Raw genomic sequence first — 26,016 nt, 5'->3', positions numbered from 1 at the left:
CTTCACGCCCTCTCTGAGCGTGACGTCCCGGGACAGCACCTTCAGAGACAGGAACCTCCATCCGTTCTCCCTTCCTCCCACACACGCCGGAAGCTCATCCAGGTGGCTGGAGTACTGAGAGAGAGAAAAGAGTGAACGAGCACATCCCGACCGGGCTGTGAAAGGGTGTTTTCTATCTCACCTGCATATAGTCTCTCATGCAAATCACATCCTGCGGTTCAACGGCGGCTCTGTGAAACTCATCCACTGAAACGAGGCCCATAAATGATCTGTTTCCCATCATTCTGCAGGTGTCTGCTGTGGCCTGGTGTTGCAGACGTACATTAAATGCATGCATTTTTTACATGCATTCACAAAAAATAGGATTTGATCTGATACCAGAATTATAGTTAACAAAAACATTTTTTGTTACCTGAAATAAAATAAATGGTAAAAAAAGTAACAGTAACCATAACAGTCTTGGATCAATAAAAAATAAAGACTGATAAAAATCCGTAAAATAACTGGTAAACTGGTTTTAATTGAGTTAACTTGATAAATAACTAACTAAAACTAAGATGCATCAGAATAAACCAGATTCCAAGACTAGCACAGGATTGACTGAAACCAAAGGAACAAAAAAAGTTTTTTTAAATAAAATAAACGGTGATAGAAAAAAAATGTATAGGCTTTTTTTTTAATTAACTGGTTGCCAATGCAACATTTCTCATAACTAATTGAAAATATTAATAAAAACTATACTAGTGTTGCACTGATGAAATAACACTGGACCAACGTTCATGACCTGGTTGGAGGGAGAAAAGACTTTTTTCCCAGACAGATAGTGTCTTCCTCCTCCAATGTGGAAAATCTTGAAGACGAGTGAAGGCGGAAACCGAGGGCCTGCAAACCTGAACAGAAGTTCAAGCGGATAGCCGTCTCATGTTTTGGTCGAGTAAAGTATTTTTCAGTATGGGTTAAGATGCAGGGCTATTATTGCATGAGCTTCTGGTCCACCTTATAATGCCGCTTGATGTTGTTTTGCATGACGTTCGTACCTGAATCTGACCTTGCATTTCAGACTGGGGTCTTTCAGCAGTTCAGCTTCTCTGGGATTGAGCTGACGCAGAACTGCTGATGCCAGACACTGTTCCTGACACACACACACACACACACACTTGATCAAATGTAGTGCAATGAAAGCGCTGACAGGAACGTTACAGAACAATCAAACCTTATACCTAATGAATAAACTATTAATTTACAGTAAAACAGAAGTTGGGGTCCGAGTAAGTAGTGCTTTCTAGTGAAAATGACCAACATTATGAGGTTTTGAAATATAATATAATATAATATTTTGTAAATATAACAAAGATTATTCCCGTACAGCAATAAATAAATACGCAAATAGCCTAAATATATTTTAAATATGCTAAATATATGTAAAAGAAAAAAAAAAGTGAAGCTCAATTAAATATATTCCTAAAAATTAAAAAAAAAAAAACAATATCTATATATTTTCAAAATAAATTTCAGGGGCAAGAAATATAATAATAAAAGTAATTTCTTTGAGAAAAAAAAAAAAAGTATTCATTCCCATTTCATTTTTGTGACGTTATGTTGCTGCCTTACGTTAAACGTTTTTTCTTTTTTTCCATATCAGTCTACACTCCATACACCATAACTGTGCATCAAAACACAGGTTTCCTTGCCAATTTATTCAAAATAATGAACGTAACTATTCCATTGCATAAGTATTCATACCCTTAAGTCTTTTTGTTCCTTGACGCGACAGGCTTTGCTCATCAGCAGTTAGTCAGCTATCTGCAGAGCTGGTTTCATTCAAACATGATGCTTGTGGTTCAGGACTTGAGACTTGAGTCTTGTTTCTTGAGTCTAAGGGTGCTTTTTTGCAAATCCCAAGTGTGTCTTAACCGAGGATCGGATCGAGTCTTGCCACACTGCCATAAAGCACAAACTGAGTGACGTTTGTCCTTCAGTAGACTTCTATCTCTACATATGATCATGGAAATCTACTAGAGTGACCGTCAGGTTCTTGGTCACCATGGTAACTAAAGCCCATCTCCATCAGTGTGGCCAGGAGACTAGATCAAGCAAGAGTCCAGATTGTTTCGTCCATTAAGGTTTACGAAGAATAAATGCTTTTCTGTAAAGCAGAATTTCTCCTGAACTTGGCGCAAGCTCTTCGGCCTTTTGACCTCAATGCATTTCGATGGTTTGTGCGTTATCAGCCGTTAGACCTTTTATTAAGACGTGCGTGCCTTTCCAAATCAAATTCGATTCAATTTGCCGCGGGTTCACTTCACCCTAGCAGTAGTGACGTCTAGAAGCAGTATTAATGCTCCTAAGCTAAATGTCAAGTGTCCCAGAGAGGGGTGTGAATACTTATGCACTGGAATCATTTGGGCTGTTTATTTTTCATACATTTGCAAAGATGTTAAAAACCTGTTTTTGCTGTGCAGTTATGGCGCATGGAGTGTAGATTGATGAGTGAAAAAAATATAATAACTTGTGAAATATAATAACGTAATAACATTGTAATAATTCACACACAATATTCTGCCAGAAAGACAAACGTTGAATGAACTTACAGCTGATCGTACGGTGTTCATCAAGTGTCTGAAGAGCCGTCTGTCCCTAAAACGTCTCCAGTACGCCTGAATTCTCCTGGCACTGTTCTCCGTTCTAATAAATCAGAAACAATCATTCTGAACAGTAGATATGGCATGCAAAGTTTTTATAAAGTGTCAGATGCGCTCACCTCTCATCCATAACACACACACACACACACACACACACACACACACACACACATATGCTGTTGATTAACACAGTGCTGTAAAACAAGCTGTGTGTGGTGTTTGTTGAGACCACGTGTCTGTAGCGGTTGCTAGGAAACCAGTGAAAGTTTCAGCCAAGAGAGGATGATTAAAAACTACATTTCCAGCACAAGAGCTCTCCTCCTTAAAAACAAAGTAACATAGAACGAATAACGGCCGAAATATCAGTTATTTTTAATTTTGCGTACATGATTAAAACGGTGGAAAAGTTTTGACTGCTTCTCGACACTAGATGGCGGAGAAACACGGAATGACTTGAGACCAAAAGACGTGTGAAATCTTTAGAGACTTGATTGAATGTTATATTTCACACACACAAAAAAATTATAATCAAATAAAAAAATGAGTGAGACTGTTAGGATGTAAGTTGTGAATGTATTTAGTGTATTTTTATTTATTTATTTATTTTTAGAAAAAACATGCCAAGTTTTTTTTAATAATATTTCAGTTTTATTGATTAATTAATATATTAGAACTTTTAAGCCTACATTTTATTATTTTAATTTAAGTTATATTTTGTGTGTTTTTGACCTTTTTTTTCGGTTTTATTTTTGTTATTTTACCACGAGTTAAATTAAAGTGCTTTGAGGATTTCTTTCGTTGCCATTGCCTGAAAAAATAAATAAATAAATAAATATTTAAAGTAATTTTTTTTAATGGTTTAAATTTTATTCAACGTTCATAACCCTGTTATGAGTGGTATAAATCAACGAATGCAAATGTATTGCATCAAAATGTTAAATAAGTAAATAAAAATCCATTTCTATTTTATATCGCTAAATTGTTAGTCGAAAATAATATGCATTTAATTATTTTAATGTTTATACATCACGATTTAGCACTGCTGATGCTTCTAACGAATAAATAAATAAATAAAGAATAAAGATTTTTAAGCAGGTGTAGTAACCCTGATCAGCTCTAGATGGCGCTCAGCGGATGAACGTCTGGTCGCAGCTCGATATAAAAGAAGAAGAAGAAGAAGACCGGACCATGTACAAGGTGAGAAATAAAACTTCAGTCGAGTCGTTCAGTTTGTGTTCTTCACTGTGTTTTTGTCTCGCTGACACGCTTATAACGCGCACAGTCCCGCGATATCTAGTCCGAAACACACACACGTACAAGCGTTTCAGCTCAGCTCGTTTTATTATAAAGATCGTTATATATTTGTGAGCTTTAAAGAGGCATTTGAGGGCAGGAAATACAAGGGCACCGCAGGAGATATGAAACATTATAAACTATTTTGCTTGTTTAAATAAACCTGATGTTCCGTACGCTATTTTAGGCTCCCCTAATTCTATAGACCGAGTTCAGTACGAAAAAAAAAAAGTATATCGGCGCGATTTGTAAAGTTAGATCATTTATACCGGTGGTAAAAGTCAAAGTCTTTTGGCTTTATTGACTTTGCTACTGTCTGTGCTCAAAGTATTAGGCGAAATTAAAGTTTAGAAATAGGCCTTAGGTTTTATATTACTTGGGTGATTTTATATTTATTAAAATATAAGTTATTATCCCGTGCAATAAGAGCAGCGCTCAGGTGCGTTCCCACATCTAGCCGCTAGGAGGCGACAAAACAGCGCTAAAACAGACCCTAAAGAGAAACTGAAAGCGGGTTTCTTTCAGGGATTCATCGCTAAAATGAAAGTCCTTAAAGAATAAAAAATATTTCGAAAAAACAGAAATGAACTAAAATAGTATCTTATTATAACTTTCCTGGTGGCAACGCCTGTGCAGCAATGACTAAATTAAAATATAAATATAATCTAATGATGAAAATGCTGAAACCCCATAAAGAAAAATGGCATTAAACTATTTTATTACGCTTAGTGCTTTTCATTTCTGCGTTTGAGATTTTGTATTCTTTTTATAATTTCATTTGCATTGTGCTTTGCAGATAGTTGCAGCATTTCTAAATCATATTTTAGTTTTTACGATTTTCATCTAGCGTTTACATTTTCTTAACCATCTCAGTGATCGAAAACAATATTTAATAGACGCTGATGATTCGATCTTTACCTATCTTAACTTTACACATAAAGTACACATTCGCAGGCTAAACCGGGATTAGGATTAAGTCCATGGTGCAATTAGCACATTTAAGTCATTTTTATTAAAATGCCTTAGACAGCAATACCGGTTAAAATAGCTCAGGAATAACATTTTAGTGAAACCAGGGGAAAAGGTAATGCTATCAGTTTATTAGTGAATATCACTGTTTGTGCAACCTGTTTGTGTGTCTTTACCGTCCCTGTGTCTCTGATAGGTTGGAGGGCTCGCGGGTGTCTCCGGCGCTCTGGGCCTGATTTCTGCCTCCGTGCTGGCGGCCTCCGCCGACGCCGACGACAAACCCAGCACCGCTCTGAGCGTAGATGAGGTAAACCACATCACAGACACGTTCTGAGCCGAACGGCAGCTGAAACACCAAACGGTGCATTTTGCACGAAGAGGAATCTAATCTACGGAGAATGAGAGTCACCGTCGAGAATAAAGATCACGTTATTTAATGATGATTGATGCAGGTGTTTCTGTGTTTATAGAAAGTACCCATTCTGGGACAAAACGAATTTTTAATATTAGAAATAGTAATGTATTTGAATATTAGAAATAATAATTATCTTGCCGGGTGGCAGTGCTTGTGCAACAACAAAAAAAAATGCTCATGTAAAATATGCATGCTGATATGATGGAATAATGAAAATATTAATAATAATATTGGAGTATTATTTATTTACTATAAGTACGTTTTATTTTTATAATTTCAGTTTTAATTATAGTTTATATATAATTTATATATATATATATATATATATATATATATATATATATATATATATATATATATATATATATATATATATATATAAAATTATATATAAAGTTTCAGATTTTAATTTTTTTTTTTTTTTACAATACTATATATTTTTCTCAATATATTTTTCTTAAAGTTTTTTAATTTGTAATTTAAGTGGTTCAATTAGAATTTATCTTCATTAAGTTGCCAAGACAATATTTCTAATGAGTTTTTAGGTTTTGCATGTCAACACCTTTGAGAATAAAGGAGAATATTATATATATATATATATATATATATATATATATATATATATATATATATATATATATATAATGGCTCACAAAATAAAATAATATTTAAATAAAATTATATTTTATAAAATACAAACAATTTAACTAAAAAAAAAAAAAAAAAAATAAAAATATATATATATATATATATATATATATATATATATATATATATATATATATATAAATTTCAGTAATATCACTTCAGTAATAATTCTGTCAAGCCAAATAAGATTTAAACCTAAATCATAATAGTTCCCAAGTATGCATACTTTTTTTTTGTGCATAATACAATGCAAAACTTTTCTCTAGACTTCAGAGTGAAATGTGTTCAACTGAGGCTGAATTTAATTCGCAATTCATTATTTTAATGTTCAACACAACTTGGTAGCTGTCTCTCTACACGACACGGCCGCAGAGCTTCCAGCCCGAGGAGCCCGAGAGAGGACCGGTGGAGGAGAGCGTGGCCAGACTGAGAGAGCTGACGGAGCCCTACACCTCCTGGTGTCAGGTAAAACACCGCTTCAGGGTGCTCCCTCACAAACACGTGGCGACCAAACCGGCCAATAATATTGTCTTATCCATATATATGTGTTACAATCCTTCGTGAGCATGCAGCAGAGGCAGCTTGATGGCTCACTCGCTCAGCATGGCTTTTCTCTCTCTCTCTCTCTTTCTCCATCCCTTCATTTTCTCATTTGTTATGCAGTTTGTTCACTCTGCAGTCACGTTCAACTAACTTTAGTTCACTGGAATAATTAAATAATCAGCCAGGATCTCTCACAAAATAAAACGTGTTATTGAATGTAATCATTATCATTTATGTTTTATTATGATAATGGAACATGTAGTTGAGCAATGCAAAAGAAATCTAAATTTCTAAACGATTTCTTCCTCTGCTTTTTGGAAAATATACGACGCAGGTATGTTTTGTGAGGTTAACCCATCTAAATTAAGAATGGAGTTTATTTATTCTGTCCAGCCCGCTACATTTCATGTTTCAAGTTTGTTTGATATTTCTTTTTCATTTTGCCGTCTACATGAAGAGCTGCATTCTATAGTTTTTCTGCATTTAAAAAGTTTTATCCTCCTCTTTGTACGCCTCATAAAACCAAAAGAAGACTTTACATGAAGAAAAAGAAGCTGTCGATTCATGTTATATTTTCAGTAGCGCATCACTTAAAGCCTTTATATATAAAAAGTAGTTTTATGCGTTAATTATGCCTTGTAACGCACCTTAAGAAGGTACCGTGCTTTAAAAGACACGAAAAAGAAATATTCTAATGCTTTTTTACTTACGAAAAGCGTCACACTGCGATTTAAGAGGAGCTTTATAATGCGTTGTGCATTGAAGCTTTCCTGTTTTCTTTGCTGCTCAACATGTCACGGATGTCGTCAGTGGGTTCATAAGTTCAGGGGAAAACCATATGGAAATGTTTACGGAATGCAGCTCTTTCCTGTGACCTCTGACTCTCTTCACTTTCATTTCTAATCGTTTGACCTTCACTCATGATGTTGTGATGATTCGGCTTCTCTTCATCTAAATTGCTGGTGGTCTGATCCGGTCCAGAAAATGGCCAGCTCGGTCACACAGACAGCGCAGGTACACACTCACACACACTCACACACACACACTCACACTCACACTCACGCACACACACACACACACACACACACACACACACACACACACACACACACACACACACACACACACACACACACACACACACACACACACACACACACACACACACACACACTCACACACACACACACACACACACACACACACACACACACACACACACACTCACACACACACACACACACACACACACACTCACACACACACACACACACACACTCACACACACTCACACGCACACACTCGCACACACACACTCACACACACTCACACACACACACACACACACACACTCACACACACACACTCTCACACACACACACACACACACACACACACACACACACACACACACTCACACACACACACACACACACACACACACTGCTCTCTGCCGTTCTTGCACATCTGGACATGTTCGGAACAACACGCTGCATACCAAACAACCCGTGAGGTCATGTGACACGACTGTTTGTTGTGGGATACAGTATGTGGGCACAGTATGCTAGTAGTCCGTTCCGAACATACAGTATTTATTGTGTTTGCTCGTGTATAGGTTTCAGCTCTGCGCTCTGTCTCTACGGCCATGACTGCTTTGCTTTAGTCTAGCTCCAGTCCAGATGATTTACTAAATGTCCTCAGCATATGATGCCATGTTAATCATTTAGCTATTGTTTGCGCAATAGTTGATAATAATTAGTTTTAAACATATTTTGTGCAGTTTTTTATAATATTTAATAATATTTTTCATAATATCAGTTTAATTTGTTTTAGTAATTTCTTTCATTCGTTCCTTTTTATTTGAATATTTCTATTTAGCTTTAGTTATATTTCAGAAAAAAATATAATTCTCTTTATTTCTTTTAATTTTTATGTTTCCTAAATGTTTTTCCCAAGATGATTTTTAAGATCTGAAATAACTATTCATGGTTTTGACGTTACGAAAATATGAAGATGTCTTTTTTTATCTTTCAGATATGAGTATTATACACTATTAGTAATTATGTTTTATTTTTATATGATAAATATTCATTTTTATATGTTATCGACTCTTTCATCGATTTGATTTAACATTAATATTTTGTTTGTATTTTTAAGAATACATTTAAAAAAAAAAATTTAAACTATTTAAGTTTTTTTTCACTTATGAAAATAATTGTAAAATATATGCATGGTGTCATAATGTTAAACTAAAGCCATAATTAAAGCAACTGAATAACCCTTAAAAAAAACCTTAAGTCCTCAGAATAACATAAATGGACTTTGAACGATTCATACCTTTTTGAACGATTACATAATTGCGGTATCCATTATTATAATTGCGATTACAAATTCGAGTAATTGTACATGAGACGTGTTCGGACCAGAGTTATTACAATCCCATCTATAATCACACATGTACCGGCTAAAAGAGGAGTTATTATTTGCTTATAATAGATACAATTAGATCATATTTAATAAATGAACACTGTGTTATTTTACCATTATGTCCTGGCTATTGTAGAATTATTTTAAGTCATTTATTTTCCTTGATTTAGTTTGTTGTCATTTTTGCATTATTTTTATCCGTTTTATTAGTTTAGGCTTACGTCGTTTCATAATTAATTGTTAATTATAAAACACACATATGTTAATAAGTTTTACCGGTAAAGATTGAAATACGCTCTTATTATTGTATCGTAATTTTATATTCAATTGTTTTATTTAATCATTTGTATTTATTTCCTTAGTTTGCACGAGTTCTTCACTTTTTTTGCACATTCTTCAGATATACTCGATTCTTCCTTAGGTCACATACAGCAGACTATCTGATGGCCGAGATAAAGACCGTTATCTCTGTCAGTCATGCATTATGGGTTTATTGCCACTGATAAAGATTTGCCAAGGAGGTGCATTTATCAAATATGAAAATATAACCTAGATGCTATAAAGCACACTAATAAACCTTTGGTCCCTGCAGAAGGTGGCAGAGAAATAGTCCGACCAAAAATGAAGAAATAGATGTCTGACCCTTGCATTATGAAACTAAATCAGATATACTGAAGCATCAAAAACATTACGTTTACTTTCATAAAGAAATGTAACTTGCAGCTTCGGGACTCGTTTGCTCCGCACCGAATCTGGGTCAGCGCTCACCATTAAGTGTGTGTTTTAAAAAGTGATTTTAAACTAGCGACGCTTATATCGAGATTCTGAAAGTCACTTTGTTTTGCGCTGACTCTCAGGGCGTCTATGGGACGGTGAAGCCCAAGGTCGACAGCACTGTAGAGTTCGGACAGAGTAAGCCAACACTCGCTCACACACACACACACACACACACATCAGTGAAACATGCTTACTGGACTCTTTCTGTGAAATGTCATAAAGTGCATCTCTGCGCTCATCCAGACAGTTACGCCTACTTGAAGAACCCTCCCCCCGAGTTTTACCCCAGAGCCGGAGTCATTGGATTTGCCGGGATCCTGGGCCTTTTCCTCGGAAGAGGTAGTTGATTCGCTTTTAATGATGGCTTTTGCGGCCTGCATTTTATTTGAGGAGACCACATACGCTACAAAAAAGATTTTCCTCCTCTTATCTTAACATTTAGTCAAGATGCAGAGCGACTTAAGATATTACGTCTTGTATTGTGGGAGAAAAAAAATAAAAAAATAAGAAAATAAGACAAAAATACTAACCCAAAACGTGAATACTGTTTATTGCGCTCACTGATATTTCAGTACAAAACCATTCAAAATATCAAGATGTTTTCCTAAAAAAAAAGGTCTCTTCTGTGTTTTATTTGATCAAACAAACAGTGAAATTGTGAAATAATTTTACCATTTAAAATAACTTGTTTCCATGTGAATATGTTGTAAAATGTAATTTACTGCTGTGATCAAAGCTGAATTTTCAGCATCGCTTTCCAGTCTTGAGTGTCACATGATCCTTTAGAAATAATTTAGATAGCCGTCATATTTTAGTAAAAACCCTGATATATTTTTATGCTTTCAGGAATCTGTATTATGTATATATATATATATATATATATATATATATATATATATATATATATATATATATATATTATAAACACATCTACTGTAATTTTTGTTCAATGTAATGTACTTTTTAGCAGTAGTGTATATTTAGTGTTTTTTGTGATTTGAAGGCTCCAGACTGAAGAAGCTGATCTACCCCACCGCTCTAATGGCTGTGTCCGTGTCCATGTATTATCCTCAAGAGGCCGTGAGCGTCACAAAGGTAGGAGAGTCTGCGTATCTCGCGCGCCGTTGGCTCTAGGGTCGCGAGGCGTTATCGGGTCTGGAGACGAGAGGAGGGAAAGGCGAGGCGAGGTCACGATCCGTAACTTTCCACGGTTTTTAAAAACAGCAGATGAAACACATTCCTGACAACTCCCACCGACGCCGCTCGGATCGTAACCCTCATAGACCGGGCAGCGGAAAGTCTGTCCCCATCCTGTCAGACATGCTTGGAGTTGTCCCGAAAGCTGACTAAAAACTAAAATCAGGTCGAGGTTAGGCTGGGTGGCACGGGACAGCCCCTGCTGGTAGACTAACTAACTATGTGTCTATGTATAGGTGCTATTATATCACACTCAGTTATTATATATTATACTACTACTATATAGGGATAAATCAAAAGTGAAATCACTCGCTATTTTCTGCATTCTGTCAGCTCTCAAGCACGGTGCAGAAGCCATCTTTTTTCAAATATAATTAATTTCTAGGCATTTTTAAATCAGGACTCGAAGTAAAATAGCATACGACATCCCCTGACATTATTATTATTCTTTTTGAGCTTAAAGCAGGAAGTAATTGCATGCGAAATATGCACGATATAATTCAAACTCACTTTGTTTTGCATGTTTATATCACATTTTTCTCCTTTTATAGTATCATTTATTATGTGCTCTTTATTTCCACCGGAAGTGCGTCGTATTTTCGAGATCAGATTTGCAAACGGCTTGGGCTTGGGCTTTAAACACACCGTGACGGATGCATGTAAAACGTGTGCGTGGCGTTTCACTCAAGTGACCCTTTCTCATCTCTCCGCGCCACAGAACACAGGAGACGCTGTATACGACTGGGCGCTTCAGGCTTATGTTGCTTTGGAGAAACTCATCAAAGACAGACCTGCCTCAAAGAAAGTGAGTCCGGCTCTTCTCACGCAGACTCTCACGCGTTAGCCCGATGCTTTTAGCCAAAGCCTTAGTCGCGTTCAAGGTTTGCATTTTTCAGTGCTTGCCGTTTAACCTGCGGAAGGCATTGAAAAGCTGGAAGTATTGCGTGTCTGAGAACTTTCTGTGTTGTGTTTTATTAGGATCAGGCGGAGAGTTCAAGCGGGGAGACCAAAGCTTAGGTACAAAATGTCAAGCAAACTGGGATATACGACATGAACCCTTTCCCAGCTGTGCTGCACTAAGATCTGTTCACACATAAAATCTGTAAGATCGTAGTAAATGGCCTTTTTCAGTGAGTGCTGCTCACTTTTTGAGTTATTTTTGTGAACGAAGTCCTCAAGTTCACACGGGTGTCCAGCAGATAAAATACACAGATGTAGAGGAGCATCGTCCGATTACAAACAAACTCAATCCTTTTTTGCTTTAGAATTTTATAATATATATATTTATTTCAAATAAATGCTACTTGGTTGATTATTTTGTTATTTGATGCAGTGAAAAGCTTTAATCACTGCTGAAAAGCAATGCGATGTAATTGTAACAAAATGCGATTGTTGTGAAAGTAAAATTAAATATTTTACCATCAGCGTTTAGCATACAAAACCTTTTTTATCTTTTGCTTTAATAGTTAATTGACCTTTTTCCGTTACATTTTAAATGCGTCTGTCAAACAAATAATTGCATTTCAATCTCAATTAATTGCATCAAAAAAAAGCTTATAATATATAGGTGTGTGTGTGTGTGTGTATTTATTATGTATGTATAAATGCACACACACACAGCATATATTTTGAAAATGTTTATATGCATTTATATTCGTAGAATTACTATTGTACATAAATACATTTAATAAATTAACATATTTGTCTGAAATGTATATAGAAATGTGTATATGTACAAAATAAATGCACAGCACACATATATTATGTAAACAAAAACGTATATTTTGCATGCAGTTATTCACTATTTTAAATATATATGCTGTGTAGTTTACAGTATATTTTATTTAACAACTATTTGCAATCTAATGCAGTGACACTGGCGTGCTTCGTGTGTGTGTTTTACGGACTAAATATGCCCTGTTCACGGCACTCATCGTTTTTCTCAGAAGTCCTCATGACTGTTTGTTTACAGGCACGCCGTCGGCTCTCAGATCGTTTCTCTCACAGCGATGCACGATCTCCATCCTTTGCTCACGTTCACTACCTGCTTTTGCACTAGCCACTTCCTCTTTCATCTGACGGGAGTTAGTGGCCTGACTGGAAAGTTATGAACAAACTACTGGGATTGTATTAAAAACATCGTTAAAATAGGATGGTTGTGTGATTTCTGACTGAAATTATAACATTTGTATATACATATGCATATATAACATGCGTGTGTATATACACACACACACACACTGCTGTCAAACAATCACATGCAAAATAAATGTTTGTGCCCTGTATATATTTATTTAAATGCACACACATACCGTATATATTTTTTAAATGTATATACATTTATACGTTATTTTATGTATAGTTTTCTTAAATATATACATACACGTATAATCGCATGTTTTTGCAAACTAAAGCTTATTTTGGATGCCATCGTTTTGATAGCCCTTATATAAGTATCTGTATGTGCATATACTTCGTAGCATACAAGATTAGGAGGAAACGGCAAGTTTACGTGAGATTAACATGTTACTGTCAGCACAGTTTCTCAGGCCGAACTTCCTCTTCCTGTGCAAACCAGAAAAAAAAAAAAAAAAAAAAAAAAAAAAAAAAAAACTACAGCAGTTAAACAACCTCTGCTCTGGTTGTTTCTAAACAGCCACACATGATTAACACACTTCCTTAAAAGAGGTCATTGTCTCAGTGCCTCAGAAACTAAAAGTAAAGGCAAAATATATATAAAAAAAAAAAAAAAAAACAAACATACATTTGTTTTATGGAGGTCAACAGAAATCTCACTCAGTCCGTTTCTCAGAGTAAAAGCTTTATTTGATTGATGCGCTGCAGGTGTGATGAACAATAGCTGTACTGTTGACCAGACAATAGCTGTAGTCACGATCCTCCTCTGGGGAAGGTTTCCTCCTGCGCTGGCGTCTACTTGGATGACATCTTGAGTAGGTTGCACTTGTCGATCTCGTACAGACGCCATCCCTCCTCGTGCGAGAGATCAGACGCTCCGCGCCGCTTGTAGAACTCGATGGACGACGTGTTCCACTCGGCTACGATGAAGTGCATGCCGCTGCATCGAGTCTTCACTGCCGTCTGCAGACAATAAATCAAGGATTTCACACTTCATTTTATATATATATATATTTTTTTTTTAATTTTTATTTTACTAATGTGTCAATCCACTCACACAAGGCGGCAGGAATTTATCTAACTATCAATTTTTTTTTTTTAAATATCCATTTTTCTTTTCTTTTTAGGTTGTAATTAATTATAAAGTACCTCACTCAGCACCTTCAGGATTTCAGAGCCAATCCCATAACCTGCAAGGAAGCAGCAAAAGATAAATAAAGCATCTTAAATAATCCAAATTATTATTTTAATTTATTTGGAACATTTTATGAGAAATGCATGCACACATTTGTTTTTGATATTAAGTAAGATAAAACTATCATAATAAATATTTAAATAAAATTGTGCAAATGTGTATTCAAATCAATATACATCTATAATTATTGTTACTACAATAAGAAAAAAAGTGGAAACAGGTGGCATGGCTTCAGACCTCTGAACTCCTTCATGACATAGAAGTCCTCCAGATAAAGCAGCTTCCCGATCCAGGGGTCATAGGTGAAGTAGTACATAGCGAAGCCAACTACTGTATAACCTGAAGAGGAAAATTATACATGAGGATGGTTGGGAAAAGTTACTGGGAAGTTAGTGACGGGAAAGTTACTGGATTCGGGCTCTGACGTCACCGCTGACGCAGAAAGATGAACTAAAAGTTTCCATTACAAACACGACATTAACTCGAACCAAACCGCGGCCGTGTTATAAACAGGTGTTTTGCGACAGTCAGCGGATGTTTTTTGGCTTGCCTTCAACGGACTGTCTGTCTTTCGGTACTTCAGCGACGACGCAGTGATAAAACGGATGATCTCCGAAACCGTCCTCGAGCAGCTCTGAAAAATAAAATCACATCATCATATACGCTCATATTATACACGGAAAGTAGCTATCTTTATAATTAATATTATTATTAGGAGACCGAATAACGGCCTGTACCTTTCTCGGTCAGAACGACCTGTTCCTCCATTTCCTCAAACTTTGCAAGTTCCTAGAATTAATTAAATTAAATTACCATCAAACAAAATTTTTGGTCAACGCGCGAGGCCCGACAAAATAATCGCAAAATCGACAAAATAATTTTGAACGCCTTTAATACCTTTATGAGTCGCAGTATGTCAGGCACGTCCTCGGGCTCGGCTTTCCGTAACATAAAATTGGCCATTTTCTCCTTTTACTCTTCTTCCCTTTTCTCACTAGTCCGCGGTATGTGAAAAGTAGCAAGATTTGTTTCTTCATTCGGTTCCAAGGGGGCTACCCTCAGCAGAAAGTCTGGGTTTCTCACCCTGTCAGTGAGGAATCACATCAAGACTAAAGTCGCTGAGAGCGCTTTGTGCGCGAGACGCGCTCCGCCGCTATTTATACGCGGGGCGCTGACGTCACCCACCGGAAGTACTGAGTTAGCGCTTAGCGGAGTGACTCACGGCGGTAGTACAGCGGGTTAACCAGAATAAACCAGAACAAAGAAGCGCTGGCGGATATCGTGTCAAGCTGCCAACTCAAAGCGAAATAGGATTCCGTTTATAAATACTTGCAGCTAGTTTTAGCGCGCTGTTTTTTCGGGGCCTCCACAGTGCTGACAAAATATTCTGATTGACTTAATAAATTGCTAATAATAAAATTAGTTAGTGAAAAAATGTAATGTAATGCGAATAAATCAGGACCACTAAATGCAAGTGAAATAAATAAGAATTAAGTATTATATTTACAATACAATTTGTTACTAGTATCTATCATAGCATTTTCAGTGGGTCGATTTTAAGTATGCACTCTAATTACATTCGAATGCACAACAATTAAAGTTGAATTGAAAAACTGACCATATTGTCTAGCACGCTAACTATTTTATTTTTGCTGTTTTAAATATTTAAAAATTGAGATGGCGTTTAATCCCAAGTCATTTTCAGTGTGTTTTTAGACTTTTGTGACCGTTTTTAAAGTACAGTAGCATTGTCACGTACCAGGTGTGCCCCGATTTGCGTACATGTGCACTATTCTGGCCTGTTTTTTTAGGATATAAAATGTATTAGTGCGTTCTCACTGCCCAGATGATGCAAATTCCTAGAGGATGCACTTAAATAACTGGAAAAAGCTATCAGAGTCTGGTGTTGACGACATGTTGACATTGATGTCAATGACGATAACATAACCGTATTCGTACACTGGGAAGTTGAGCACACAGATTTGGGATGCAACTACTATCATTATACCATCAAAATATATATATATTTTTTTTTTTTTTTTAAATACAGGGACTTTGAACGCTGGGAGTTGTTTTTATACAAAAACAAGAATGTTATTTGACTGCGGCACAAAGGGAAATATGTCTCCGCTGGGTTAAAGCTCGCCCTTAGGGTGTCAAAATATCAAGCCAAGACAGGAACAACATATTTCACAGTTTGCACAAAAGACTGTTGCCAAACAAAACTCGCGAATGCAGTCATCTGTGTGATTGCAGGCCTGCGTTCCGTTAGTTATGATGTTTTCGCGCTTTTTCATCGTGATTGGCAGCTAAAGGTAGATTTCACGCGAATCGTTCGCTCGAAAAACACAACGTACATGTGCAGAGACTTTGCAGATCAAACGCTGCTGGTTCGTTCACGGGAACAGAGCAGGAGGAAATTGTTAAATAACACAAATACTGTAGGCTTCAAAGGTTAATGGACCGTTGGGTGAAAACAGGATATATTAAAATAATATTCCTATTATTTGCATGTAAACAAAGGTGACAATGAGGCTCTGTTTTTAGATTTGCTGTTATTGATACTGTATGGTGCCAGTGGGTCTCTTTAGAAATGTGAAGCAGATCTTTTGATGAGCAACTATTGATAAACACAATGTAATGGAAATGGATGATATTGACTTAGAGAGGCAGTAATATCGTGCATCATTGCTATGTGTGCAATTTCGAACTTAAATAGTTTATTATTTACCTTCTTAAAAAGCTATGATCAGCCGAAACTGAATAGAAATGTATGCACCATGTAAGCAGATGTGAAATTGTAAAATGCAAAATACCTTTTTTAATGGAAAGCAATGCATATGCAGAACAAAGCCATCAATATATGCTATATATGCTTTGTTTCTATATGTTTGAACCTCATAGTGGTTACTGTATGCACACATTTTTTAAAGCATCTAAACAAATATCCACGTTCAGCTCATGGCTGAAATCTTTACTGATTGAAATACCTTGAGAATAGCCTTGCTATTGTTAGTAATATATAAATTGCAGCAACTTAGGTACTTGATTGCAAAATGAATGTTTTCATATCTTAATCATAATCGCATTGCATCGCTTTAGACATGTTAGAGTTAAATGGATTTTATTTAAGAATCTGCTCTAGTTTGATTTACATTACAAGCATCAGAATTTCATGATATAAATATCAGCATCTGCACAAAATTGCTTGTTTGGGCTTGGAAAAAAATAAGGTGTTTTCGCTGTATCATACAATAACAGCCCGGCGAATCGAATGCGATATAAAATGCAAAACGTGCAAACTTTCTAAAAGATTTTTTAAGTATATTTTTAATTATCTCAGGCCTCACGGGGTTAAGAAACTACAAACTGCTATCTCTGAACATGCACAGCAGGCGGTGTGTATCTCAGCCCAAGCATCTCTAGTGTTTATCCGGTTCCAGTAGGGTCCATGAGCCGGACCGTATTTGTGAATGGAATATAATAAGAACTGACTCATTCGCATCCGGTCTCAGCTTGAATTCTCGTCTGAGGGACTTATAGGAGGTTTCCTCTGACGACATGGATATTGAGTCATTTCCAGCACCCTTGAGCCAACAAAAGCACTTATGCATTTTCTTTATATCTAGAAAATAAGGTATGGACCTATTGAAAAAGTTGCAATAAACATCTTAAGGGCGTGCGGATGTCTCAGAGGTCACCGGGCAGGAAGGCTCTGTTATTTTCACAGTTTTGTGTTTCCTTTAGTCCAGACGAATGAGACATTGGCTGAGACATTTAAGAAAGAAAACCTGCATCACCGATGACAGTTAAGAGATATAGTTTTTAATAAAACAGAACGATCACAGCAGCAGAAATGCATTTTTCAGCAGCAGTGTAACTCTCATTCAGTTTGGATCTGTTCCCGGGAATGTCTCGGGAATCTGTCTTCACTCCCACTTCACACGCCAGCAAACAACAGACTGAGCCGTGCTTTCAGGACAACTTTAATACCTTCTCCTAGATGTTTGTGTAAACCCTAAATATGTGCAAACACCTCTAATAAACCAGATGACGGGAAGCGTAAATAAACGCTCTAAATAAAACATGAAAAACATTTCCCCCTTAAAAGGTTATACACTCTTTTTTTTTTTTTATTTCTGCTTTTTCCACAAACAGTTAACCAAGGAGCGTTGACGGGGGTTTTTCATCCAATTTACAACACTTTTGTAGTTGAGAAATGTAGCCAATCGCAGACATGCATTAAGCAACGGCCAATCAGAGGAGTTTAGGTTAGAATCCGCTCACCTCACAGAAGTTCAATGGCCAGTTCTGGAAAGCGATTTAAAAAAACGTCCCTTCATGCGTGTGATAAAAAGCTTAAGTGCGTGTAACACAGCTTAAGTGATAAAAAAACGTCCTGCGAAGTTTTAAATCTGAAAGTGCACCGTGTATGAAGTTACTGTCTCTCAAACTAAAGAGTTGCATTGTTGAAAAAGAGGCGTTTTTGAAACGAGTCCCAAGCCGTTTCATGTTGAGTTAAAGGCGAAACATTAGCATATTACCCGCCCACTTTTTTCAAGTTGGTCTGAATGAAAATGCAACTTCATTCTTTGCCACTAGAGGGCTAAAAGATCACAAACACTGCTTTAAATGAAAACCACCAATCGCTGGGGGGAATCGTTTTGGGAATCGTTGAACAAATAATAAAAATATTGAATAAAAAATTCAAACGAAAGCGTTCTTTGACCTTGCATGCATGTCAACTGTTTGCTGTTTGGGACTCCTAAAAACAAAATATGAACCTTTCATAACCCATAATAGGGGAACTCTCATAAGAGATTAATTTTGCAAGTTAGAGCTTCATTGAACAGAATTTAACAAGATTGCGATGAGCTACATGAGGGACATCTTTTTAGTGATTATATATATATATATATATATATATATATATATATATATATATATATATATATATATATATATAATCTATTCACAATGTGAATAATTTAGTTACGTTTTTATGGAAAGTGGTTCATAAATGCGACTTTTGCATTACATTTTCTCAACTGGACTGATCTTGCTGGTTCGTTTTTAATATAAATATTATATTTTAGTAAATTAGAATAAAATAAACAGTTAATTTTGCACATTAGTGAGGTTAAATTCGATCACTGAATGTCAGCAGCATTCATAAATGTCGTAAAGACATTGCTTTAAAAAATGGTAATAAATATAAATACAATGCAAATATTAAAATGGGTTATTTGTGTTCTTTAAGCTTTTTTAGTCATATTCCGAGTTTGATTTTTGAGGAATACTGAATCTGTTTTCATGCAAGTGAGAAGAGTAAATGCGTGTTTATATAAAGCAGCATTTCAATTAGCATAATTTATAAAAAAAAAAAAAATTCAGATATCTTCTTGTAAATTAAAAAGACATAATTGTAATGTGTAGAACTGTTCTGTTGCTATGTAAAAAAAAAAATGGTGAAACATTAGATCTCAGGTCAACAATGAAAACGATGAAGCAATAAAGTGTAAAAACGTTTTATTTTAATATTTTCAGTATAATTTAAGATTGAAGTAAATATGCCACTTCTATATAAACATCAGTAAAATGCATGATATGTCAATTATTAAACCACAAAAGAAAATAATCTTTTTACTTCAAAACAAGAATAGAATTGTTCAAAATTATGTAAATGGTACATCTAAAGATAGTAGTTGACCATTAACTCTCGTCAGCCGTTTTAAACTTGCCACAAAAGCCCAATGACACATAAAGGGGAGTGGGGAAGAGTCGAATTATAGTAAGAATGAAGAAACCCTGAAGGCTTTAGAATGACTTTTCTTTATCTATTTGTTTTGAGGATCTGTTCACTTCAGTGGACGCCAGCACCAGAGGCTCTGAACGATTCACTCCTCGTCGGTCATCTTGAGAAGGCTCTGCTTGTCGATCTTGAAGAGCCTCCACCCTTCCTCCAGCGAGAGATCGGACGCTCCGCGCCGCTTGTAGAAGTCAATGGAGGGTTGATTCCACTCCGCCACGATGAAGTGCATGCTGCTGCACCGAGTCCTGACCGCCGTCTGCAGGAAACCAGTCAATGATTGAGAAGAGCGATTGAGCACAAGATATACTGCCAGGAGAAGATTAGAGGTGCTGTATAATGCTGGATCATTAACCCGGGACTAATTATTAACTAGCACGGTCAACTTTGAGCTCCGCTACCCTCATTAAAAAAGATGTACACTTCTACTAAAAATAAAAGTGGCCATTTTAAAATCGCATACCTTCCGGTCTTTCTGCATTATATTTGGTATTCAATTCAATAATCTGTAAATATTTGATTTAGCCCTTAAAATAATATACAGAATAATAATAATAATTACAGACTTTTGCATGCACAAATAAACTGGATAAACTGCTTACAAGTACTTGGAATTTTTTTTGCATGCGCATGCATAGCAATTTAGTTTCTATATAGCCTACTTCCTTGTGTGTCACTGCCATCTTATTATGAATAAAGCAAGATCAGCGTAATATAGGTCTGTTGGCTAAAAGTCGGCTTTCCTTATAACATCATATCCTCTGTGGTGGAGGAAAAAATTAAATGGCACGGAACGACTGCATGCATTTTGCCAAGTTCAGGGGACTATAATAGGGATGGAAAGTTAGCAAAAGCAAATATTTGTCCATACTCTGCTGTCTCTTCCAGAAAGTTTAAACGTACCTGGCTCAGTTTCTTCAGGATTTCAGACCCAATTCCAAAACCTAATTTTAATGCAAGGAAAAGTGTGTCATGACGGCATCTCATAAACCTGACAACACACTGATAACACACGTATATAAGGTCACATGCATACCTCGAAACTCCTTCATGACGTAGAAGTCCTCCAAGTAGAGCAGTTTCCCAATCCAGGGGTCATAGGTGAAATAATACATGGCAAAGCCAACGATCACATGACCTGGAAACACACTCCAGTCACTCTATTGTTTCCAGCAGCTCAAAGGCATTTTTAGCAAATAAAAAAAAAATAATATCTCAGTCTTTTTGCAATTTGGTTTGCGGAAATTAATTTCAGGTGTGATAATTGGCATAACAACCCTGGCATACACCACAGTCATGACATTTTCAATTAATCCATCATTTCACTTTTATTATGTTGATTTGAGCGTTTATACCACACCGTAAACATATTTTCTTACTTAGCGATCTTGTCTTGTTTTCCTCTACACATATTCAATCAAGATACAATTACTTGGTAAACATGATATAATTAGTTCTGTCAAACAATTAATCACGGTTAGTCAAAATAAAGGTTTTTGTTTACATAATGCGTATACTTTGTATATTATGTGTATATAAATACACACACACATATGTTTAGAAAATATTTCCATGCATTTCCATATATATATATAATAATTAATATAAATTAATATATTAACATTATATATATATATATATATATATATTAACATTATATATATATATATATATATTAACATTATATATATATATATATTAACATTATATATATATATAATTAACATTATATATATATATATAATTAACATTATGTTATCAAATTATATTTAAAATATATAAACCTAACGTGCATTTATTTACATGTGTGTGTTTATTTATATGTGTGTTTATTTATATATACAAAATACATATACATGGTACACACACATATATTACGCAAACAAACTTTTATTTTGGATGAGATATAAAATAATAAAACATATTTTTTCAAGTACAATTGTGATGCATTTTTCTTAGTATCTCATCATTTTGCTCTTTAAGTAAACATACCTTGATATTTGTACCGGAAAACAAGACAAAAACACCAAGCGAGAGTCTCATTTTTGCAGTGCAGCCAAGTAGGGCTGGGAATCAAAACAAGCGAGAAAGACTTTGACGGAATGCGCCTATAGAGTAAAAGCTGCCGTTGTCATGGCAATCAGAATTGTTTCCCAAACGACGTCCTCAGAATTCTAAAAGAGCGACTGGTTGCCTGTGATTCCCATCCCTAGCTGAAGTTAGTTGGGGGTATAGTGGTATAGTGTGGTGTAAGGCTGGGACGTCCCAGCTCTCGTGGCCTTACCTCTGGTTTATTGTACATGTTACGCTATTGTAAGCGATCTTTCAGTTACCTCCCCGCCCATCCATGTACACGCCACGGGCGATGTACATGGCGAAGCAAGAGACTGTAGCCTGAAGACAATAAATTACAGAGGGGGGATTGGATAAGCGTTCTCGGCAGATGTCAAACAACTCAAATTCTCTGAATTTGAATCTTCAGAATCTTAGAAAAAGACACATCTGTCTCCAGCGACTTCAATAAATAGTTCACCCAAACATATCCGCAAATAGCGAAGCTCCAAAAAGAAACTATGTGCAATCCAACTTGAAGTCGTACGGTAGGAATAGACACCAAAGGTGCTTTTTTAGTTATTTTTCGACAGTCTTAAATCAAGGTACATTCACTTGAGAAGCGACTTGCATTGGAAAAAAAAAGTCTGAGGGTAAAGTCACTTTTAAAATAAGAAAAATGTCTGCTAATGAGGTCAGAAAAATTAACTAGCTGTTCCCATAAATTAGGTTTAAATGACCTGAGCCCTTTAGCAGATGTTTTTTTAATATATTTAAAAACTGTATAACTTTTATTGACTCTTTGTTCATATAAGAATGTCTTTAAAAAATCCAGTAACACCTTGTTTATGGTTACACCCATTAGTTGCTTATTAGATATTAAAATAATTAGTCCTAATTAAGGAGATTCTGTATCAATGCCTCATTCTACGTGACCTTATACTACTTGCCTAATCCTAACCAGTACCTTAACAACTATTAATAAGCAAATTAAATATTTGTTGAGGGAAAAATTACTAATTTTACTAATTAACACGTGTTATCAAAAATACAAATATGCATTTTGACACTCTCTTTAATTAAGTATACTATCATTGTTTTATTTTATGTATGCAATTTTTATTTATTTAGCTTTTTTTTTTTTACTTTAAGTTAATGTTTCTTGACTGTTTGTGATCAGATCATCCACTCGTTGATTAGCATAAAATAACAGAATACAAGCTTCTCAAGTAAAACAACCCTGAACAGGAAAATCATGCATATATGCATAACTTATCAAATAAATGTATAATGCATTTTTGGGTGAACTCGTAGTAATGGACTACATGCACTTCATGTTTACAGTATACGTAGCATGCTGTTTCCAAACGCTCTCCGGATGCGCCCGCTTCAACCTGATACGGAAACAAAAGCCGAAGAGCACACGGCGCACTGAATCACAAGCTGCAGCACAGGTTGGGTCTTACCGTCGGTGCTCTGGTGCTGTTCGGTCACCTCAGCCACCATACAGTGATAGAACGGATGATCTCCAAACCCGTCCTCCAGCAGATCTGAGGGAGCAAGCGAGCCATCAGAAGACAGAAACACACGCCACAAACCCAAAGCGTCACTGCATTCACCTCTGAGTGTGCTCACCTTTCTCAGTGAGAATGACTTGATCCTCCATTTCCTCGAATTTGGCCAGTTCCTATGAAACATGCATATTCAGGTTTGATAAAGATAGAGGTGGGATTAATAAGTAGCACTGTAACTCTTCAGACCTCATCGACACATTTGAGGTAAAAAAAAAATTAAATAAGAAATGAAATAATAATAATAAAAATTCACAGTCATTAAGAAAAGGTAACTAAAACATGACATTTTGATGTAGATATACTAAACAAATATTTTCTTTATTTAATTTATAAATTTTGAAAAAAAAAAAAAAAAAAATATATATATATATATATATATATATATATATATATATATATATATTTTTTTTTTATTTAGTGAAAGCTACCCAGCTTGCCTGAATCTTTACCATTATTACTTATTATAAATAATAAAAGCAATAAAAGTCACAATGCAGATGAATATTACAAATAAATAGATAATAATAAAAAGTGAATATATGCATTATGATTAATGATAAATAACAATGAAATAATATAAATCTAATAAATAATAATTTAAAAATACATACACGCATGAATAAATAAATACATTTTGGGGAAAATGATATTAACAAATCGGCAAAGAAACATAACATTTAATTAAAAAAAATACACTTTTACAATCTTCATTTTAAAAAAAAAAAAAAAACATTTTAAATTGTTTAATTGCCTTCAATAGCAACTGAATTTCAAACCTTTATGAGTCGCAGTATGTCAGACACATCTTTGGGCTCGGCTTTCCGTAACATAAAGTCTGCCATTTTCTTCTTTTGCTCTTTTTTCCTTTGCTGACTAGTCCTCGGTATGTGAAACGTAGTAGGATTTGTTTCTTCATCCGCTTCTCAGGGGCTCACCCTCAGCTACAGGCCGGATATCAGCTTTCTCCCGCTCGGAAAGGCATCCAGTGGCTGGTGTGAAGAAGCATCTGCTGGGCACAAAGCTGCTCCGTCTCCTCCTTTTATGGATGCTCAGGAGGGGCGGAAAGCCTCGGGACACTCCCAGAAAACCCGCTGCGCCTCGGGTCCTTCCTGAAAGAAGGGGCCTGTTTGTTCGCTGAGAGCAGCGTGGGTTAATGTTTATCATTCTGGAAGGATCGTCACTGTTTATGTACTTCACTTTCAAACTGCAGATCATGCAAAGGTCATGTCCTGTATACATAAGGACCCTGATATAACAAATAGAGCAGACCTTTGAATTGGCTTATGCAATCTAACAAATTGTGGGCAATACAATTACAATTGCACAGATTTAATGCATACTATGCATAGAGGATCATATGCATATCAAAGCAGACTGGATATTAGCTGATATACACTTAATACGCTTTAATGACAGAAAAATAAAAATGTGCATGTTAACAAAACATATACAATACAATAATTGTACATATTTACTCTAAATTCTCAAAAATTGGGAAAAGAAATTCGGGAAAACTAATCAAACTCTACTAATCAAAAAGAGTTATTTAATAAAAAAAAAAAAGCAAATGAACATCATTCAATTAATATAATAAAAATTATATATAAAAATAATATAAGTAGCAATAAAATAATAAAAATATATAAAAAATTAATTAATCACGAAATATAACTAAATAATAATAAAAATAGTAATATTGATAAATTCTGAATATTAGCAGTAAAAACAATAGGAGGGCCAAAACCCAGAAAGTCAATGCACATTTGTATTTTTTAAACAAGCGAATCTAATTTAATATCAAAATACAGTCAATAACAATATATTATAAATATTTGAGTAAATTAAATACAAAAAAATGAACAGTAAAAAAATAAGTCGATGCATCACTTTCACAAAAATACTGAAACATAGGTTTAAAACCCATTATGCATCATGACTATGAATACATCTCTGATAACCGAAGGAAACCTGCATGTGACTTCCATGAATCAAAAATGCATGAGAAAGTTGACTGTATGGACTGTTTTGCCAGTTTGTCTGTGTGGTATTTTGCCATGACATGCTCTGTGTATCGTCAACAACACTTACAGATGGTTCTATGAAAACTACAGTTACAGCAGAAAAGTAGGACAAAAAAATATTTCTCCGAAATTTTCATTAGTCCCTTCGACTGCCATGATAGCACGGCTCATACTGCTCGTTCGGAAATGTTTTTTCTTGTATGTCTCACACTAAAACATCCCAAAAATAACTATTAAACGTGGAAAACTGTGCACATGCAACTGGATGACATATTAATGTATTAATATAGCTAATATTAAATCAGAATGTTCCACCCC

The 26,016-nt window shown here is 35.4% G+C and overlaps 3 protein-coding genes across 5 annotated transcripts; 1 reads left to right on the top strand and 2 right to left on the bottom strand.

The window, feature by feature from the left end:
• Positions 1 to 3,777: 3,777 nt before the first annotated feature.
• apooa (apolipoprotein O, a) lies at positions 3,778 to 13,062 on the top strand. Of its 3 annotated transcripts, none has more exons than XR_006251005.1 (10): positions 3,778 to 3,839; positions 5,101 to 5,211; positions 6,313 to 6,432; positions 7,492 to 7,524; positions 9,795 to 9,849; positions 9,958 to 10,053; positions 10,718 to 10,809; positions 11,630 to 11,716; positions 11,890 to 12,013; positions 12,884 to 13,062. XR_006251005.1 is itself a non-coding variant. In XM_043239558.1 (10 exons), the coding sequence occupies exons 1-9, from the start codon at positions 3,831 to 3,833 to the stop codon at positions 11,926 to 11,928; spliced, it is 642 nt and encodes a 213-aa protein (XP_043095493.1). In that variant the 5' UTR covers positions 3,778 to 3,830; the 3' UTR covers positions 12,884 to 13,062. The 3 variants fall into 3 exon arrangements, 2 of the variants coding, with proteins under 2 accessions (XP_043095493.1, XP_043095494.1); XM_043239558.1 differs by having other exon boundaries at positions 11,890 to 11,928; XM_043239559.1 differs by lacking the exon at positions 7,492 to 7,524 and having other exon boundaries at positions 3,781 to 3,839; positions 11,890 to 11,928.
• Positions 13,063 to 13,715: 653 nt separating this feature from the next.
• Positions 13,716 to 15,395, bottom strand: LOC122345436 (diamine acetyltransferase 1-like). Its single transcript, XM_043239560.1, has 6 exons — positions 15,140 to 15,395; positions 14,980 to 15,031; positions 14,793 to 14,876; positions 14,480 to 14,581; positions 14,197 to 14,237; positions 13,716 to 14,010 (listed from the first exon to the last, which is right to left on the bottom strand). Exons 1-6 carry the CDS (start codon positions 15,203 to 15,205, stop codon positions 13,843 to 13,845), a joined length of 513 nt encoding a protein of 170 aa, XP_043095495.1. The 5' UTR covers positions 15,206 to 15,395; the 3' UTR covers positions 13,716 to 13,842.
• A 4,359-nt stretch (positions 15,396 to 19,754) lies between these two features.
• Positions 19,755 to 24,701, bottom strand: sat1a.1 (spermidine/spermine N1-acetyltransferase 1a, duplicate 1). Its single transcript, XM_043240347.1, has 6 exons — positions 24,454 to 24,701; positions 23,739 to 23,790; positions 23,570 to 23,653; positions 21,088 to 21,189; positions 20,955 to 20,995; positions 19,755 to 20,310 (listed from the first exon to the last, which is right to left on the bottom strand). The coding sequence occupies exons 1-6, from the start codon at positions 24,517 to 24,519 to the stop codon at positions 20,140 to 20,142; spliced, it is 516 nt and encodes a 171-aa protein (XP_043096282.1). The 5' UTR covers positions 24,520 to 24,701; the 3' UTR covers positions 19,755 to 20,139.
• Positions 24,702 to 26,016: the final 1,315 nt, after the last annotated feature.

This window comes from Puntigrus tetrazona, chromosome 5 (assembly GCF_018831695.1).
Source record: "Puntigrus tetrazona isolate hp1 chromosome 5, ASM1883169v1, whole genome shotgun sequence".
NCBI classification, from domain to species: domain Eukaryota; kingdom Metazoa; phylum Chordata; class Actinopteri; order Cypriniformes; family Cyprinidae; genus Puntigrus; species Puntigrus tetrazona.
This window is presented reverse-complemented; position numbering and strand designations above follow the sequence as displayed.

Bases quoted from the DNA above. Each gene is read 5' to 3' on its own strand.
- apooa (XM_043239558.1), top strand. The intron at 6,433-7,491 runs GTAAAACACCGC...GATCCGGTCCAG, and splicing joins CCTACACCTCCTGGTGTCAG to AAAATGGCCAGCTCGGTCAC. The intron at 10,054-10,717 runs GTAGTTGATTCG...TGTGATTTGAAG, and splicing joins GGGCCTTTTCCTCGGAAGAG to GCTCCAGACTGAAGAAGCTG.
- sat1a.1 (XM_043240347.1), bottom strand. From the start codon at position 24,519: ATGGCAGACTTTATGTTACGGAAAGCCGAGCCCAAAGATGTGTCTGAC. The intron at 23,791-24,453 runs GTTTGAAATTCA...CATGTTTCATAG, and splicing joins ACATACTGCGACTCATAAAG to GAACTGGCCAAATTCGAGGA. The intron at 21,190-23,569 runs GTAAGACCCAAC...GTGTGTTTCCAG, and splicing joins ACAGCACCAGAGCACCGACG to GTCATGTGATCGTTGGCTTT.
- LOC122345436 (XM_043239560.1), bottom strand. From the start codon at position 15,205: ATGGCCAATTTTATGTTACGGAAAGCCGAGCCCGAGGACGTGCCTGAC. The intron at 14,582-14,792 runs GCAAGCCAAAAA...TTTCCTCTTCAG, and splicing joins AGACAGACAGTCCGTTGAAG to GTTATACAGTAGTTGGCTTC. The intron at 14,011-14,196 runs GTACTTTATAAT...TATTGTCTGCAG, and splicing joins TCCTGAAGGTGCTGAGTGAG to ACGGCAGTGAAGACTCGATG.